The 18,188-nt window shown below is 42.9% G+C and overlaps 1 protein-coding gene across 2 annotated transcripts in view; it reads left to right on the top strand.

The window, feature by feature from the left end:
- Positions 1-281: 281 nt before the first annotated feature.
- The window catches only part of PHKA2 (phosphorylase kinase regulatory subunit alpha 2), a 42,449-nt gene continuing 24,542 nt past the window's right edge, over positions 282-18,188 (top strand). For both annotated transcript variants that reach the window (XM_062603834.1, XM_062603835.1), the window contains exons 1-14: positions 282-494; positions 5,741-5,899; positions 7,205-7,252; positions 7,717-7,885; positions 8,730-8,812; positions 9,428-9,508; positions 11,613-11,711; positions 12,033-12,179; positions 12,414-12,467; positions 13,025-13,147; positions 14,851-14,946; positions 16,369-16,476; positions 17,108-17,186; positions 17,862-17,996. In XM_062603834.1, the coding sequence (XP_062459818.1) occupies positions 417-494; positions 5,741-5,899; positions 7,205-7,252; positions 7,717-7,885; positions 8,730-8,812; positions 9,428-9,508; positions 11,613-11,711; positions 12,033-12,179; positions 12,414-12,467; positions 13,025-13,147; positions 14,851-14,946; positions 16,369-16,476; positions 17,108-17,186; positions 17,862-17,996 (1,459 nt within the window). In that variant the 5' untranslated portion in view covers positions 282-416. The remainder of the gene's footprint in view (positions 495-5,740; positions 5,900-7,204; positions 7,253-7,716; positions 7,886-8,729; positions 8,813-9,427; positions 9,509-11,612; positions 11,712-12,032; positions 12,180-12,413; positions 12,468-13,024; positions 13,148-14,850; positions 14,947-16,368; positions 16,477-17,107; positions 17,187-17,861; positions 17,997-18,188) is intronic.

The raw sequence follows: 18,188 nt of genomic DNA, 5'->3' as shown, positions 1-18,188 counted from the left end.
CTCCTCCCGCCGCTCCCCAGGGCAGCAGCTGGGAACACCGCAGGGAAAGCCTTCTTCTTCCCACTGGCTGAAACTGTGATTTCGGGCATCCCGCCCAGCACCATAAGCACCCTTGCTCTTTAGGGCTCCGCAGGCTCGCTTTGCCTTCCACCCCACCAAGCCGTAGACAGGGATGGAGGAACGGGGGGAAGAGGCCGGACTCCCCGCTCCTTTCCGCCCCGCCCCGTTCCGCCCCTCCTCGCCGGGGGGAAGGCGGGCTGGCGCACCACCCGCCGGGCAGGCCGGCTGGCCGGGAGGGAGGAGGCAGGAGGCAGCTGCCGCCATCTCCGGGAACTGCCGGGTCGATCGCGACGGGGGCCTGGCAAAGGGCCTGGCAACTGGGCCGGCTGAGGCGGTAGCGGGGCGGCCGCGGTGCTATGAGGAGCCGCAGCAACTCGGGGGTGCGCCTGGACGGCTACGCCCGTCTGGTCCAGCGAACCATCCTCTGCCACCAGGTGAGGGCGGCTGCCGCCGCTGCGGGACGCCGGGCCGGGGTTGGGGGGCTGAGAGGGGAAGCAGCCTGGTCACAAAAGGGCCAAGACGGGGCCGGGGGAAAGAATCTCTTCCCCCCCCCCCCCCCCCCGCGCACGGCCTCCTTTCCCTGCCTCCGTTCCCGGCTGAGGGGGAGAGCAGGGAAAGCTGAGGCGGTGCAGGTCCTTGTGGTGCTCGCCAGCCGCTCATGTAAGTGCACATTGGCAGATGGGTAAGAAACGCACCAAGTCTGAGCTTGCAAACGATAATATTGAGTATAGAATGTGTTCGTGGTCATATGATACACACCCACCCTTTGTAGTGGTACGTATATATATACACACACATACCCATAGCCCTCCTAAGTCCCAGTAACGTAAGGTTTCCAAGCAACGCCTTTGAAATGTGTCTGTCAGCGTCAGCTCGGGGTGAATCCAGGACAGAGCTGGACTCGCAGTGCTTTGTGCAGTATGTGTGCAGCGGTGCACGTCCAAGAGATTCCCATCCTGACCTGCTGCAGGGGCAGCCTCTGCAGCCCTGGTGTGTCTGGGGTTACTTCTCATGGTGTCTCACTGCTCGGGCTCTGGGTCGTGGGGTAGGGCTGCCTGCGTATGTGAGCAGCCAAATAACAAAATGGTGTCAGGGCTGGTGAGGGAAAACCTATTGCCTGTTCTGGCTTTTGGTCAGCACACACAGAGCCATAGAATGGTTTGGGTTGGAAGAAACCTTAAATATCACCTAGTTCCAACCCCACTGCCATGGGCAGGGACATCTTCCACTAGACCAGGTTGCTCAAAGCCCCATCCTACCTGGCCTGTAGTGCTCTCTGCTTGTCCTCACTTCACCCAGGCAGGTTCTGAGGACTTTAAAGATTCCCCTGGACAGGGTGCTGGACATGGTCATGCTTGTCATCCAGATGATCCTTGAGGTTCCCTTCCAACCCAGTGTTCTATGATTATGTTTCTCACAGTGTGCTCTGCAGTGCCATGCTTCAGTTAAAACAGTCCAGTACATAAAGAGGAGAGCAGCAGGGTTTTTTGCGTAAGTCAGTTCCCAAATATACTTGCTGAGAGTTACAAGAAACTGGAGAGCAGTAAAAGAAGAGGTTAGGACCTAAATCCACTTAGGTCAGTAAGACTGACTGTTGTTGTGGGCACGGGGTCCAGACACCTGTGGATTAATGTTTGTGAGCTAATTGTTACAAGCTCTTTAGAAACAAATGCAAGAATATGGCATAAGTGGTATGAGAAGATAATTTTGCTCTCTCGCTGTGCTGGGGTGCAGGAGATCCTTTGAGCCATGCTTCAGCAAGATGACCTTAGACAAGTCACTGGCTTCCAGTGTCTGTCTTGGTTTCCATATTTATAGGGTGAGGATGCTAATAACAGCTTCCATTACAGGAGAGATGGAGCCTCTGAGATCCAGAGATCAAACATGGCCCATGAAAGCTGTGCCTTAAAACTATGAGTAGTTAACAATAGCAAAAAGGGTGTAGCTTAATGGTAATGTGGGAGTTTATACCAGTGACATAGAATTTCCTAATTGCTATTGACAGTGCTTGGATGTGTTTTCCATTAAGTGCTCAATGCTAGGGAAAGTTCAGAGGTGGGCAAAGGACATAAGTAAGTTTTCTTTGGTGTGTGGAAAGCAAATCACGGTCTAGCAGCAGGTCAGAGGGGTAGTGCACAGGGCAGTCCAGAGGGATGTTGCAATGCGGGTTTCTAGCTTTGTTTTCTATATATGTAGTCCCTATGGTTTTCCACTGCAGTAGGCTGAAAATGTTCAGCTTGAGTGAGGTGAAGAGATGCAGCCCTTCCTTGGGCAAGTTAGGACAGTTGTCTTTGAGTCACGTGCCACCCTTTCTTGCTTGGGAGCAGAATAGCCTGCGACAGGCTGGGCTGCTGCTTCACTGCTGGTGCTTTGCAGGTGCCTTTCAGGACAGCCAGGGAAGGGAATTTAATCCATTGGTTTGCCCACGAGCAGACTGGCAGAAGAACCAGGAGGCATTTAAGGTGCTTCTGAAGTGTTGCTGCTTCACACAGGGGTTATGTGTGGCTGTGACCGTGTACCTCCGGGCCACAGGCATGCCATGTGTGCAGACCTGGCACGTATACTGTGTGCTCTGATGAGCAGCAGTAATGAGCTTGCTCTCGTAAGGGTGCAGCAGGGAGAACACGTGTGCTCAGGAACATTTTGCTTTGATAAGAAGGTGTTTAGTACATCAGGGGTCATGTTCCTCAGTAGCAGCAACTGATCTTGTGTTATTCCAGTCACTCTAAATCAATGTCATTTTAGAGAAAAATTGTAATTCAGAATACGTGTGCTACCAGGCAGACATGCATTCAAAGCACAGTTCCGGATCCCTCACCAACATTGACAGTTTTCCATATGTAGCATCTCATGGGGTTGGATCTGTAGCCTACTTTTTTTGTGTTTTGCAAGCACTGCATTGTGCTAATCAGCACAATCGCCTGCAGTGTGCACAGGGATAGGTACGATCCTGTTAAAGGTTGTACAAGGAGGGTAAGACCAAAGTACCAGCTCCTGTCCTGTGCCCTTGGGGATGGGGGCCAGAGGGATGCTTCATTAGTGTAGCTGAGCAAGCACAGAAGAGCATGACCAGAAGGCTGTTCTCAGCTGCTCATTACACTTGTTTATTTGATTGAGGTAAGAAAAAATGGAAATCTTAAAATATGTCCATAAAATAGCAAAACTTAACATCTAGATACATTGTAAGTATTGCTAGGGTACTATAAGAGAAAAGCACACGGAGCTGGTAAGGAAAGCACCTGTGGCATACATTTACGTATAACCCCAACTGTGCCGTGTCTGGTTTCATGTAAACAGTCTTAGCTGCAAACTTTGCTAGAGCTTACTTCAGTTCTCATCTGATGAGGAAATGAGACAGATGTAAATTAAATAGGTTTTCAGCAAGATGATAAATGTGGGCTTAGAACCCCCCTATTTTTGTGCCTGTAATGCTGAAGCTCTTAACGGCATCTGGACCTCTGTAGGAACTGGTAGTGTGTTTTGGTGGGGTTTCTTTTGGTCTCCAGATTAGCAGATCAACTTGAAAATAGGATTGGGCACGATACAGCAGTTTAAAGTCTTAATCTGTCAATCAGCTTTTTGTAGAGATGCTTTCAACCCACAGAGCCCATGGGTGCTGGTAAAATTCTTTGCTCCGTGGATCTGTATGTGCTGTGTGACTTGCAGGGTGAGACCTGCTAGTCCAGTTAGTGATCACTGCGTGGACATTTTAGCTGAGCTAAAATCTCTTTGATGTCTTTAGGGTTAAGCACACTCAGTGTTTAGGTTTTTTAGCATTTTGTAAGGGTTGTGCTTTTTATATGATGTCAGCAGGCAACAGAAGAAAGTAACTGTAGTTTTAAAAGTAAGGATTTTCTAAACAAACAAAAAACCCCAAACCATTTAAATATTAATTAATATTGTGTTGCTCTGCTAGCATTCTGCATGTGCACGAGGATCAACATTAATGTGTTGTCAGTCCATGGGTGCCAGCCCAGTGTGCCCGAAGAGCTGGGACCTTCTTGTAGGTGAACCAGAGGCTCTGAAATGGTGATAGCTGCCTTAGGATGTGTTTAATGCAATCTCTTGAAGGTAGACAGGTACCTCCCTGGGGAATGAATGGGCTTTCAAAGTCTTGCATGGGACATTTTTCTGGGATTTCCATCTTGGTACCTGGAGGCATTTTGATTTTGCAACTGGCAGCCAGCCCAGCATGGAGGATGGGGAAAAAATAAACCAAAATGATTGTTCCTCAGGCAGCAGGGTGATCTCTGTCAAGCCAGGGCTGCAGGTGCAGAGAAGTTTGTTGTCCTGCATGGGAGGGAGGGGAAAAAAGTACGCTCTAAAAATACTGGACACATGCACTCTGCCTACTGAAATCCTGTGTTTTGTAACACAGGCTCAGTGCTGAGGTGGGAGTAACCTGCCCTTTCTTTGCTTGCTTACTTCTTCTGTTACTCCTTGGTTTGACTTTTCAAGTTCAGAAAGAAGTTCTTTAAGCTCCTTGGATTCCTCTATGCTCTATTCCCCATCAAACATATGAGTTGGTGTCCTTTGATTGTTGCTTGGTTTGGGAAGACTGCTGTGGGACTGTTTCAGAACTACATGTATCTGCTCTCCATGAGCCACTGGACATTGCTGTATTTAAACCGTAACAATAACACTGGCTGTGCCCAGTCATGTGTGTCAGGCTGTCACCGTTTTCATGCCCAGCTGTCACATGCAAAGGAAATTGTAGCTGAAGCTCCTCCCTCTCAAAACTTCTGTCTTAAAAATAACTAAGGAAGGAGTTGAGTGAACCAGTGTGTGGCAGAAATGAAAAACTGGTGTATGTGTTCTTTTTAATTTTACTTATCTTTATTACTGTAATCTTTGCCCCTTGTCACACCAGCCCTGTGCACTGAAATGTTCTGTAAAAGCTTGATTTGATTGAAAGCTCTATTGACCTTTTGCCTCCCTACCTCATCTTTTTGTTAGTGAAGAACATACAGCTGAGAAAGATGGTCATAAAAACTAATGATAGTGAAGTGATGGGAATTAATGATGCAGTGAAAAATTTATTGGGGAATTTGGGATGCAGGAGGCTACTCAGTGTGCTGTTTTTCCGACAGTGCTGCTTTTCAGTACCGTCAGAATTTCTCTTCCTGTTCATTTTTCAAAAGAGGCTACTTTTAAAAAGGGCTTTGCATGCATTTGTGCTTTACCTGTCACAAACCCAGCAGGTAAATAATAGAAATACTGTTTAATTTCCTAGAAGGGAAGTACTGCTTTTTTACTTCCTCAAGATCATGCCACAGACCAGTGCATAGAGAAGAACAGATCCAGGCTAAATTTCTAATGTTAAGTCAGTACTCTCTTTTCCTTACAAATATGTAAAATTGAAATTCCTGTTTCCTCAATGTATTTAAAATTTTACTCGGTGACTTAGTTAATAATCCTATGTGGGTTTGGGTGCTCAGCCAGATGCTATAAGCTTTACATCCTGAAGTGTTCACATACATTTTGTATTTCACTTGTGTGAGTTTGGGAAAAGAAAGATGGGACCTCACTTCTGTTTCAAAATTCTGACCAGTCATAGCATGCAATCAGTGTGAAATCATCTTAGGCTCTCTTTTGTTTTGTTACCCTTTGATACAGAAAGAACTGGTGCTTCTTAATACAGATAATGATGTTTGTTCTTTATTCTTTCTGCTGTGGTTAGAACCCAGTTACAGGGCTGCTTTCAGCCAGTACAGACCATAAAGATGCTTGGGTACGGGACAATGTCTACAGCATCCTGGCTGTCTGGGGGCTGGGGATGGCTTATCGGAAGAATGCAGACCGGGATGAGGATAAAGCCAAGGCCTATGAGCTTGAGCAGGTATGTCAGAGTTCGGCATGAACCAGTTAGTGCTGTTTTTTTTTCATACAGTAGTGATTTTGATGATTGATTGGCATACATTGCTGCTCTGTCTAGGATCTGGCAGGGTTTTTTCAGTTCGGAGTACATGTCATGTTCCTGCGGGTGCAGGGTGTGGTATGCAGTGTTTCTGGCAGCCTTCCAGCAACCAGGAATGTGGGTGTCAGAGAACTGGGTGTCAGAGAGGCTAACATCTGAGTTAAAATATAAACAAAACAAAACCATGTAGGAGTCAAACTTCTATTGTTTGGATGATTGTTGAAAATTAGGCTTCTGAGAGATTTTATGCCCAGATTTACAAGCCTCTGATTAAACCTTGAGATCCTTCATGAGCAGAAAATCCAGCCTAGGTTGCTCGGACCCCATAGGAGAAGCATGGCGGTTTAAGTAGTAGTCTTGAAAATTTGCACTGGTGTCATCTCAGAGAAGGTGTACGTGATACATAAACGTGTTTGATCAAATTAAACAAGATAAAGATCTCAAAAATTGGAAGACTTGCGTGCTGGAGAATTGCAAGGGGATGTCAGTCACACTGTTAATTTCTGTAACCTGGAGCTGGGAAAGTGGGCATCAGAAGTGAGAGTGCAAAGTTGGGTTAAATGGGAAGTGAGGAGGTGCTGGCATTGGTGTCCTTCTGTTTTGCAGGCACTGGGTAAATTTTATGCTGACATTTACCATTCAGACAAGGGAGATCTGTAGTGGCAAAATAACCTTGACTCAGTGTGCACAATCATATTTTGAGGCTATAATAATTTTGGGGTGAAAAGATGGGGGTGGTTTTCATGTAAGGCAAGATCTTGTACTTCTCTTTGTACACACTAAAGGACTTTTCCTTACATTAGTCATCTGCTTTCTGTTTTATAAAGAGCAGAAACAGCTCAACAGGTTTTCCAATCATGTTGATGTCTTGCAATCACCTGCCAATGTTCCCTGGAGCTGTCACTCTTATTGTTACAAGACACAGCATTCTTCTTGCTTCTTAGCTGGATAGGAGGACCACAGAGAAATGCTCCGTTGTTTAGAGATGGCCTTCGGGAAAATACTTGCACTTCTGGTCAGGAATGTGGGAATAAAATACAACCATTATATTTGGTATATCTGTATCTATATCTATATATGAAAAGGCATGTAAGGTATTTCAGGCAAATACACATTTTTATTCACCTTTGCCAAAGCTTTAGTAGGAGGTGTGAACTTGATCACTTTTGAGTATTGTTTGTAACAGCTGCTGTGTGAGGGTGTCACTTGTCTGTTTTGTTCCCACAGAATGTTGTGAAGCTGATGCGGGGACTCTTACAGTGCATGATGAGACAGGTAATGTCATGATTTGAATTAGTACTCCTTGTGTTTATAAAGCATCTCATCCAAAGCATGTGTTTCTTGTGTCTTTTCCATGTGTGTGTAGATGGAGGTCTGGGGAGTCTTTTTAAAACTCTTGAGCAAAGCTCTGATTGTACTTGCACCTTTTTGAGATAGTGCTTGTAGCAAATCATGGTTTTGCCTTTGTCAGCTGATTTTCACCAATATGCATACTCGTAACTAAGATCTGAACTCAACAAGGCAATTTCATCTCATTCTTTCCCAGACAGATGTGAATTTAGATGGAGCCTAAAGTTAGAGTTGCATTTAAGCACTCTGATCAATCAAAACACACTGAAGTGAGGTAGCAGGGATCAGGACCTTAAGTTTCTCATGCCTAAGAAAAGTTGTTCATTTTGACATAGTTTGGAGAATTTATTCCAAAATGTTTCAGATTTGAAATTTGTGGTGCTTTTTAGGTAGATAAGGTAGAGAAGTTCAAATGCACACAGAGTACCAAAGACTGCCTCCATGCCAAGTATAACTCTGCAACTTGTGCCACGGTGGTTGGGGACGACCAGTGGGGGCATCTACAAGTGGATGCAACTTCCCTTTACCTCCTCTTCTTGGCACAGATGACTGCATCAGGTAAGCAGAAGATATTTTAGCCTTGACGATTGTTGCAGTCTTTTTCTATTCTAGCCTTCATTTAAAAAAGGAGAAAAGTTGTAACTAGCTGTGAAGATCTTTACATAATTATTACTCAGAATAAAGTAGTATTTCTCTGGAAAAGAGATGTGAGTTAGGATTTCATGTTTATAGTAACTGGCAGTGTCCATTCCCTTGATGTTTGTTGGCATATAAATACATGGAATATTCAGAGTTGTGTCAGAGGACAGTTTTGTGTTTGAAGACTACATAGGGTGTCCTGATGGACAACCAGGATTCTTCAGAGAGTGGTGACATTGGGCCAGGTGCCACCAGTGCCATCTGTGTTCCTCTTCTTGCTGGCACTGTTCTAGCTTGTGTTCTTCTCAATTTTACTTCTGTAGGAATAAGGATATGTTTCTTTATGTGTTTTTCTATCCTCACAGCCCTTTGCCATTGACCCCTGCAGAGCAGGTGCCTGGGTATCCTGGTGGTCTCTTGATAGAACACTTAGCAGGCAGAGAGGTGGAGAACTGTAGGAATTGGGATACTCTTCAGAGCTGGTACAGAGGTTTCTCCTTTGTACCCACTGTGTCTGAATGCCACCCACCATGGGGTGGGTTTTGGTTTGTCTTTGAAACAATGTGTATTGGTGGCATTTGAAATATTTTGTCAGTATTAAGTATTGAGTCTTGCTGCCTTATTTTTTGAAATCAGCATGAGTTTTTTCCATTGATTTCAGTGGGTAGTAGTTGGTAGCAAATAAACAAAAGCATGAAACTCACTGAAGAGTAAATATTGCAGTTCTAACACAATATAATTACTCTTTCCTTCTTATAACCAGGGTTACGTATTATCTTCACCCTTGATGAAGTTACCTTTATTCAGAATCTTGTTTTTTACATAGAAGCTGCCTACAAAGTCGCTGTAAGTAGTTATTTGGATGTAAATCACCCAAACACTGCTCAGATGTGGGTGGGAAGTTATTTATTGATGGAGAAGGAAAATACAGACTTTTTCTTCCATGAGAAGATAACAGAACCTGTCAGTACTTTGCATTGTGAGCAGCATTTTGGAGATGGTGGGAGGACTGTGGAAGATTAACTGCTGCCTTGGTGAGGTATACTTGTTTTATCATAATGATATTTTTTCTTTATTGATAATTAAAAATATTTCCTGATGTCACATTAAAATCTTACGGGACTTTCTAAAAAGAGCAAAGTGTTAATAAACTTTCTGGAAGGTGCCAAGTTGAAGGGGCACAGGGAGAAGCATGCACAGGGGAAAAGATAAAGGGTTTTGTGTACTGTGAAGACAGTGATTCATGACTGTAGACCTGGTCCTGCTAGGATACGTTTTTATGTGCTGCTCTTTAAGCCCTAGGAGGAGCTCTTTAGAGACTTGGAGCATTTTTGTTTTGGTTTGGTTTTGATTTGTTAAGGCAAATAAACTGATTTCATGCAGGGGTCTGGTTTTGTTGTGGGACAAAACACTGGTTTTGTATATAATCATGCCAGTTTTTTCTTGATGATTTTGTTGCAGGATTATGGAATTTGGGAACGTGGTGATAAGACAAACCAGGGCATCCCTGAACTGAACGCAAGCTCCGTAGGGATGGCCAAAGTAAGAATGTCTTCCTGACACCACCTTCATGGCTGTTCTGTCATGCTGAAGGGCTCTGACAAACCTGATGGCTTCCTTTCCATTGTCTTCTTGGCCACTGCGATAATTAACTGATTGTATGAGAATTTTTGTTTGGGTGTAAGAGAATATTTTTTAGTGTCAAATCATTGTGGTAATGGCTTTCATTGAAAGACCTCAGCACAGTTGTTCTGGACATTGCAAGAAGGGTACCAGATTCACTGGGCCATGAATCTGATAAATTCAGTGAGGTGCAGTCTCATAAAGTGGCCTCTGGTTTTCTGTCTCTTCTTTCGTAGCTCTCCAGCCCCGGTATTATGTGTGATACTTTCATGGTAAGATTAGGTCAGATGTAAATCCTGAAAAACAGCAGAGTATCAGTCTAAGAAATTATTCACAAGTAATTTAGAAAGAGATATGAGTAAAGATGTACTTAAAAGGAAGTGGATATTTCTAGTTCCCCCGTAGCACAAGGTCAAGGAGATACTAAATGAAGCTCAGAAGGCCATGAATGTAAATATGCAGTCGAAAACTACCTTTTTACGTGGTGTCTAGGTGGCTCACACAAGCTAATTGCCATAAAGGTCAGAGGCGTAGTAGCATTTCAGCAAGATTTATTAGTTACCAAGACCTTGGTGGCTACAAGAGACAGTAATTGCTGGTCTTGGCCGCAGTTCAGTTGAATAGTGGTGGGGCAGTGTCCATGGGGGAGGTTATTCCTTAGGTGTCCAGTATGAATGTTTTTGCCCTGAATATTCTGGCATGGGTTGCTGTGGTCTCTGCATGACTTCTGGGCATACTGATGTCAGGACAGACTGCACAGCTTTGCTTCTCTGTGGCTCTGAGTTCAGTAAAAGTGCTGTTTGGCGTGAGGACTGGGGAAGGCATGCTGGTGGCGCTGCTGAGGAGGTGCAAGGTAGATGCTTTTTCTTCAGTCTGCCTCAGGACTTATCCTCCCTCTTAACATTTCTCTCCCGTATCTGCTTTGTGTGGCTATCTGTGGCAGCAGTACCACACACAGCATATGCCTTTGAGTGGATCTCAGTGTTTTTTCTGCGCCTTTAAGGAAGCCCATGGTCCCAGCTATCAGTTCCTCAACGGGCTTTTCTGCTGCTATCAGGAAAATCTGCTGCTGTAGCACTCTGCTAGAGAGAGGCACTCTATAGAGCCAGTAAACCCATGTTTGTGTTGAAAGAAGAAAAATACACATGCACCTCTGCAGAGACATAAGGCAAGTTGTGCTGTGCAATCTTTGTCAGAGATTGACATTACCTTGAAGCTGCAGGGCAAAAATGAGCATGGAGCAGCATTCAGTGCTACTGCAACCCTGTGAATATGCATTTCGGAGGAAGGTTCTGCTAGCCTGGCTATGGCTGTCTGGTTCTAGATCTCTTCTTACCACATTCCCTGTGTGGTGCTGCACACCCCACTTCTTCAAAGCCAAGTTTTGTAGCCTGCTAGGTTAAGGTGGCAGTGTCCAAATGAGGGCAGTGTTTGGGCTGCTGCTGTCTTTGCTGGGCAAATGCATTATGGCCAAGAGGTATGAGATGTGATGATTCACCTGTTGACATAGAGCATGCTGTGCCTCAGTTGGCTCTGGAGAGAGCAGATGTCTCATTTCTCTTTCCTTTGGAAATGATACTATCAGAGAGACAACAGTACTTTCTTCTCAGGGCAGCGGCCTCTGCTGATTCTGGGTTGCCTTGAGCAAGCCTTCCTCTTTGAACAGCCCTTGGTGAAGGAGGAATTGAAAAGCCACTGAATGGGGGTTATTTTGGAATATAGCATTTATTACTAAGTATTATAATGTTTAGATATTATCTCAGTGGAAGCCCAGCTCCCCATTGTTTTGCTTTGCCTTTAAGTTGTAAGAAGGATCACCAGCACGTCAGCCCTGTATCCTACTAGCAGGAGGACAGAAATACTTTTTCTAAAGTATTGCCAAGCATCTCTTTGAAGATGAAAAAATGTCTGTTAGCAAACTTCCATCTTATTTTCCTTCAGAGGATAAGCACAGGTGCTAGAGTGTATACTTGGCTTAAAATGTATTTAATGATTTTTTGCTGTTGTTTGGGTGTTTTTGAAGGCTGCTTTGGAAGCAATTGATGAACTAGATCTTTTTGGAGCTCATGGAGGACACAAATCAGTGATTCATGTTCTTCCTGATGAAGTAGAACATTGTCAGGTAAAAAATAGTCTTCTGTTTCCTTTGCTAGGGCAAACCCCAACACCTCTCTCCTTTCTGTTTTTAAATGAAATCTTGATTAACTGAACCAAGAACTTAATATAATAAGGATGGCTTCAGACTATGCTTTTCACCCTGTTTCTAGTAGATCATGTGAAAGTGAGTGTTACGAAGATTCTTGTTCTAACTCAGTTAAAAATAATTATGTAATGAGTATTCTGTCTTTGCAAATATTGTAGTCTATTCCATTTGCACTTGACACAGGCTTTTGAAGTAGGTAAGTTGTGTTACATCCCTTTCTTCTGTTCTTGTTTTGCTCAGTCTATCCTATACTCCATGTTGCCAAGGGCGTCCACATCAAAGGAAATAGATGCTGGCCTTCTCTCTATTATTTCTTACCCGGCTTTTGCAGTGGAGGATCTAAACCTAGTTAATGTAACCAAGAGTGAAATCATATCCAAATTGCAGGTAAGGAATTCCTTTATTTTTATTTTCCAAAGGTAAAGAGAAGTAGAGCCTCCTTTTCTTAACCAGTAATCTTAATTAGACAAGGGTTACCAGACTTGGTCCATCTGTGTGGGGAAGAGAGGAAGGAAAATCCCTAGGTGACGCTTAAAATTCAGCACATAACTTTTATGCTGATGTTAGTCTGTGAAGAAGAACAGTACGTGAAGTTTTGTGTACCTTTGTCTGTCTTTACAGGGCCGCTATGGCTGCTGTCGCTTTCTCCGAGATGGTTACAAGACACCCAGAGAGGTACTTCTGATGTGTATTTCAGTTAGGCATTAGAAAGAATTTTATTTCTTGCTTGTAGACATTTATTGTGTCATTTACATGAAGGGGTGAAGTTCTCTATTGCTGTTAAGACATCTTTGGATTTGGATTTTGGATTTGGAGGCAATCCAGGTGTCCACCATAGAAATGACACACATCTGAGGAGACTAAGGGTTTGAAAAACAATTATTAATAGCAGAACTTAATTCCGTAAGAAAAGAACCCTTAGATATGCTTGTGGTGCCTAAGCAGAAGTGGTGGCTGAAGTGTCCAAGAATATCTTTGAACTGAGGCAGAGCCAAGATTATTTGGGTGACACCTAAATTCTGAGACTGGGAAGGGTTGATTTGTCTAGGGAACAATGAAATGAGTTTGAAACTGAACGTGAAAAAGAACTCAAGAGTCTGCATGGGAACTATTTCTGGTGGTTTTATTGGTTTCTTGGTTGTAATTACTTGGATAAAATAGGCTGCTATTATGCTTGGAATATGAGTGGCTAATTTAGCGCTGTGACTAAACAAGTACGGTTGAATTTCTAGGATCCAAGCAGGCTGCACTATGATCCTGCTGAGCTCAAGCTCTTTGAGAATATTGAATGTGAGTGGCCAGTATTCTGGACATACTTCCTAATTGATGGAGTATTCAATGAGGATAAAATTCAGGTAAGGAAAGAAGAAATCACAGTCAGTGGAAATGCAAAGCCATTTACCCATGGTATTTTGTAGCTTGCTCCATGTTTATTTTAGGTATCAGTTGGATACCCCATCAGCAGGATGGGATTAGTCATCAGCTAATCTTACCTTCCTGGGGAGTTGGTGTTGTGCAGCGGCAGTGTTGTACACGCTGGGGCCTCTACCAGGTTGAATGGCTCTTTTAGCTGGTGTGGTCAAACTGGGCTGAACAGGGTTTATTTGCCTGGTTCTGTCTTATTGCCAGCCTTGGTACTTCTTTCCCAATTACTTCAGGATGAGACCACCTTCTTTTTCCTGCTGCCTCTGTGGCTTGGCTGCTGAAAACAGGATTCACAGTACCTTTAGTCCTTCTGTACATACAGGGAGATTTATGGTTGGATTATGAGGAGCCATTTCATCTTCATGAATTCACTAAGTTACTTCATGCCTTTACTATGTCAAGCATCCAGTGGTCAGGGAAGCTAAAGTGACTGTAGCCTTCCAAAGTTTATAGTGGCACCTGGAGAATATTGGTGAATTAAGGAGCGACATGTAGCCAGTACTAAATGCATTCATACCAGGACTTCTCTAGGTTGGTGGCTTGAAGAAAGTAAAAAATTAATGTAATATTTAAAATCGCCTAGTATGCAGATTGTTAAACATAACCCCTTAAAAATAAAATGACATCAGAAACAAAACAGCGAATTTCAGACCCAAAAGCCTTCTTTATGTACCAGATGTTGTAAATGGTATTAAATGCTTACTGAGACTAGAAATGTAAGTTGCTTTCCTGAACCCAGGAAAATAGTCTGGTAGAGAGAGAAAAATGGCATTATTTCATAAGGGGGAAAATCGGAAAGTTTACTGACTCTTCAGTCATGTCAATAAAATACCACTTCTCAAAGCAGTCTCTAGAATTTAATTGGATTATCTGGGGCAGTATCCTTTGTGTGTTTCACTTAGAAAGGGATAGCAGAAATAGGCAGGTGCTGGTAGTATTTGAAAACGGCCTCCTGATAGGTAAAAGCTTGTAATGGAATGGTTCACAAATGGAACAAAATAAGTGATCTGGCAAAAAGAACATTAAATATTCTTTATTTTGTATCACTCTGGTATTCCTCGGTGTAATATACATAACACAAAACCAAGAGGATTTTCAGTTCAGTTAATGTCAATAGTTTTAAACAGTTTAAATCAACTTTTAAGTTTTCCCTGCACAAATTTTTAAGCAAATCAGTTAAATTGATTTCCTGGTCCTGTGAAGCAGAATTCAGAAAATCATAGACAAATGTGCATGGCAGAAAGCTAACTATTTATACACCTTACACTTCTGTGGATATTAGCAGTCCTGACATCCATGTCACTACATTGTCATCCATTGCAAGTTCCATGTAGGATTTATTCCAGTGACTTCTTGATAGGAATATGTAAGAAGTTTGCACTGCAGTGATGCGTTAGAGATTAAAGATGTATGTTCATGTTTCTGAGGCTGAGAATATTGAGATGTTGGAACAGTCTCTGAGAATCTGAACCCTGATCTTCCATCAGCAAGTTGTGATTTTCCCTTCCCCCCCTTTTTTATTTTCCCCATGAACTTTCATCGGAAACATACTGCTGGAAAGTACTAAAATTTTACAGTTCTGGTTTTGCTGTTTGTAATGTAATTTTTCACTCTTTTTTAAAATATTTTTTAGGTACAAGAGTATAGAGAGGCTCTGGAAGGAATACTTATTAGAGAGAAGAATGGAATAGTGCTGATGCCTGAACTGTACGCAGTGCCTCCAGAAAAGGTATTGTGAAAATGCAGCATCCACTTGAATATGCAAAACATAGGTATCAAGATGAGTGTCAGTTTCATTGCTGTCCTGCAGGTGATAAACCTAAACCAGTAATAGGAAGACTACTGTACATTTAAAAACTAAAAGATCTCTCACAGCTCCCAGTGAGAAATGGTAAACTTTAGGCTTCAAATGGTAACAGATTTTACTTGGGAATCTGGGTGACTGTGGAAATATTAGAGCAGGTCTAAGTTTTAAATCCTTACAGCAAGACATAATATTTAGAAGTGCAATGCTGACTTAGGAACTGAAAATCAAAGAAGAAATAAAGCATAGACTGTCCTACTGTCTAGTCTGTCGATTGATTGTGCTCCTTCTTTTCCAGAGCTTGTATGTGAGGGAGAAACGGGTTTCAGAGAGGTGGAATAGGGTTTAGGCTGAGGTTTTTGTTTGGCTTGGTTTTTTTTCATTTGGTTTGTTTTTTTTCCACCCCCTTTCCCTCATGCTATTACTATTTACCTGATTCTCCCACTATGACGGAGAAATTCAGATGAGCTTATGTGCTCTTCCATGCTATTTGCCTTTGTATCCCTCCCTGCCACCTTCTTCCCCTGCTCCAGACTTCTCAGCCCTCACTCGCTAAGGGTGTGCAGCCCCCTGGCTTGGTCTGAGTTTGGGAAAGTAGTGTCAACAGCTGATGTCTTGCTCACAGATTTGAGGTGGAAACTCTGAATTGCCTTCCTAGTGGGAACACCCATGTAAGAGTTCACAGCTGCCTTGTGAATTTTGTTATGATGATGATGGTCTGAGGAACATGCCAAATAAAGAGGGCAGATTTTGCCTGTCATTTATGAATTTTAAGATGGGTACTGTAAAGATGTTAACAAGGAGGATTTTTCCTCCACCCTCAGTAGATCTGTATACTATAAAAGCAAAGCAGTTTTTCTAAATTTAGAAGTCTACTTTTAAGTTTTGCATTGACCAGTCTTATTAACACAGGAAAGGTAGAACAGCCTTCATTTTTGGAAAGCACCTTTACTTCAAGAAACTACGTAGACATCAGTTAAGTTCAAGGATCATCTTGCAAGGGGCTGGAAAGCAGATGCACCATGACCTACAAGCTGCCTGGAGGGAAGGCAGCAGAGGCATGGAGAGAAGAAAGGGGAAGTGCTAACACCAAAGCTGTAATTACACAGAGAATACCCATTCACCCTCCAGCTTCAAAGGGTGGGGGGTAGCGTACGAAAAGGAAGCATAGTTCTTGTCCCAGAAAATGTGCAACCTTCAAAATAATAAAACCAAGAAATATCAATGTCAGTAATAATGGGAGGTTAGAAAGGGTAGATGATAGACCACAGTTTTAAAATACTTCCATGTAATTCATTGTTCTTCAGAACTTTATGGTAATTTTTCTTGCTATGCATTTGTTTTCAGGTGGATGAGGAGTATGAAAATCCTCACTCAGTGGATCGTGTCCCAGTGGGAAAGTTGCCTCATCTTTGGGGCCAATCACTGTATGTCCTTAGCTGCCTGCTAGCAGAGGTAATCTTTTATTGTACAGTAGGTGGGCTTGTATGTCATTTTGTTTTAAGTTGGCTTGAGTTTTAAGAACAGTTTGGTCGATAGGTAGAGGACAATGCGTTTTCTAGTAGAAACATGTACATGAACCATGGAAGGATGACTGAGATTTCAGAAGCTTCTTTTTTTCTTGTACACAGATATGCAATTGTCTATTTCTAATCAAGCTGAAGAAGTTGTCATATGGTTAGGCTACAGGAATATGCCCAGGATGACTTGGTACCCCATAGCTAGGATCTGGAACATCTTCAAACTCCACTAGGCTATGCCTTACTCTGGGGCATAAGGTGCCTACGGAGTTGTCCCATGTTAGCCATGAACTTGTTAGAAGAAACACTGAATAAAAATAAAAGATCATGGCCTGGTGAAATTGTGTCATTTGCTGAAACTCTAAATCAAGAAATCTGCACATGCAGATTATGTCAGTGATAACCATTTTCCTGCTGTTTCTAAAAGTATTGCAGCCATTGTTTTTATTGGCTGTACTACTTAGTGGACAAGTTGGATAAACCAGGCATGAAGTCCTGCCCTCCTGGTAGAATCAGAAGCCTTTTACTTAATTTTTGTTTCTTTCTTTCTCTTGCATTTATTCTAGGGATTTCTTGCTGCAGGTGAAGTTGATCCCTTGAATAGGAGATTTTCCATTGGACTTAAACCTGATGTTGTGGTGCAAGGTGAGGGAGTTTTCTGAATATTCTGGGTGAATTGGACCATGTGATGGTGAAGTCTCTATGTACAGGAAAGAAGACAGACGTGATTAAAAGTAATGTGCATTTTGCATTGGTTGTAGATATTTTGATGATACCATGAGAAGGAGACAGGGGTTGTTTGCGTGGCTGCCTTTTTTCAGAGGGAAGATCAGGTTTAACAAACGTTTTATTTTTTAAATATTTGTTAAAATTTTAAGACCTGTCAGGGGCTGGAGAGCAGCAGTCTGAATCTTGCATCAACATGGAAAATCTTGGTGAATTCTAGAAGAGGCAAGGGCTGCAAGAAGGAGCAGGACTGGTAGGAGACAAGTCAGTTAAGTTTCTGAGCTGCCCTTTTCTGGAAGACCCAGAGAGCAGTGAGTGGGGAAGATCTCTGTACACAGAGATGAGGCAGACAGACTTAACGTCTGTTTTTTGGCTGCTGCAGGGAGTGGCTTCTTTAGTTAGTGCAGGAATAGCCAAAACCAGAAAATTAAGTCGAGGGCGAGCACCAGCTGATCAGGTCCTAAAGGCTTTTTAGGGGCCTGTACTGCTCTGGTAAAGCAACCAGCTCATTTTATCAGGAGCAGCCTTTGTCAGTGATACTGTGGCCTGGGCAGGTGCTTGTTCTTTCTAATGTATTTGTTTTCTTTTATGCAGTAACTGTTTTGGCTGAATCTAATCAAATTAAGAGTCTCTTGCAAGACCATGGAATCAATGTTCAGAGCATTGCTGATATCCATCCACTCAGAGTGCAGCCAGCTCGCATCCTGAGTAACCTCTACACCATGCTTGGTAGGTATTTGAACATGGAAGCCTCTCTCTACTACTGTGCAAGATTTGCTTTTAAGGGTGGTGGTTTGTTTTTTGTCTCTCTCTCAGTATCTTTGATTTAATTTTTCCAACAGGAAAAAAAAATTGCCTCATTAGAAAAGATGTCCAAAATACAAGTTTTCCTGTGCCCTGAGAGTCAGGCAAGAACTGACT

Source organism: Pezoporus occidentalis, unplaced genomic scaffold (assembly GCF_034315485.1).
Source record: "Pezoporus occidentalis ecotype Australia unplaced genomic scaffold, CSIRO_AGI_Poc_V1 ctg81, whole genome shotgun sequence".
In the NCBI taxonomy this organism is placed as follows: Eukaryota; Metazoa; Chordata; class Aves; order Psittaciformes; family Psittacidae; genus Pezoporus; species Pezoporus occidentalis.
This window is presented reverse-complemented; position numbering and strand designations above follow the sequence as displayed.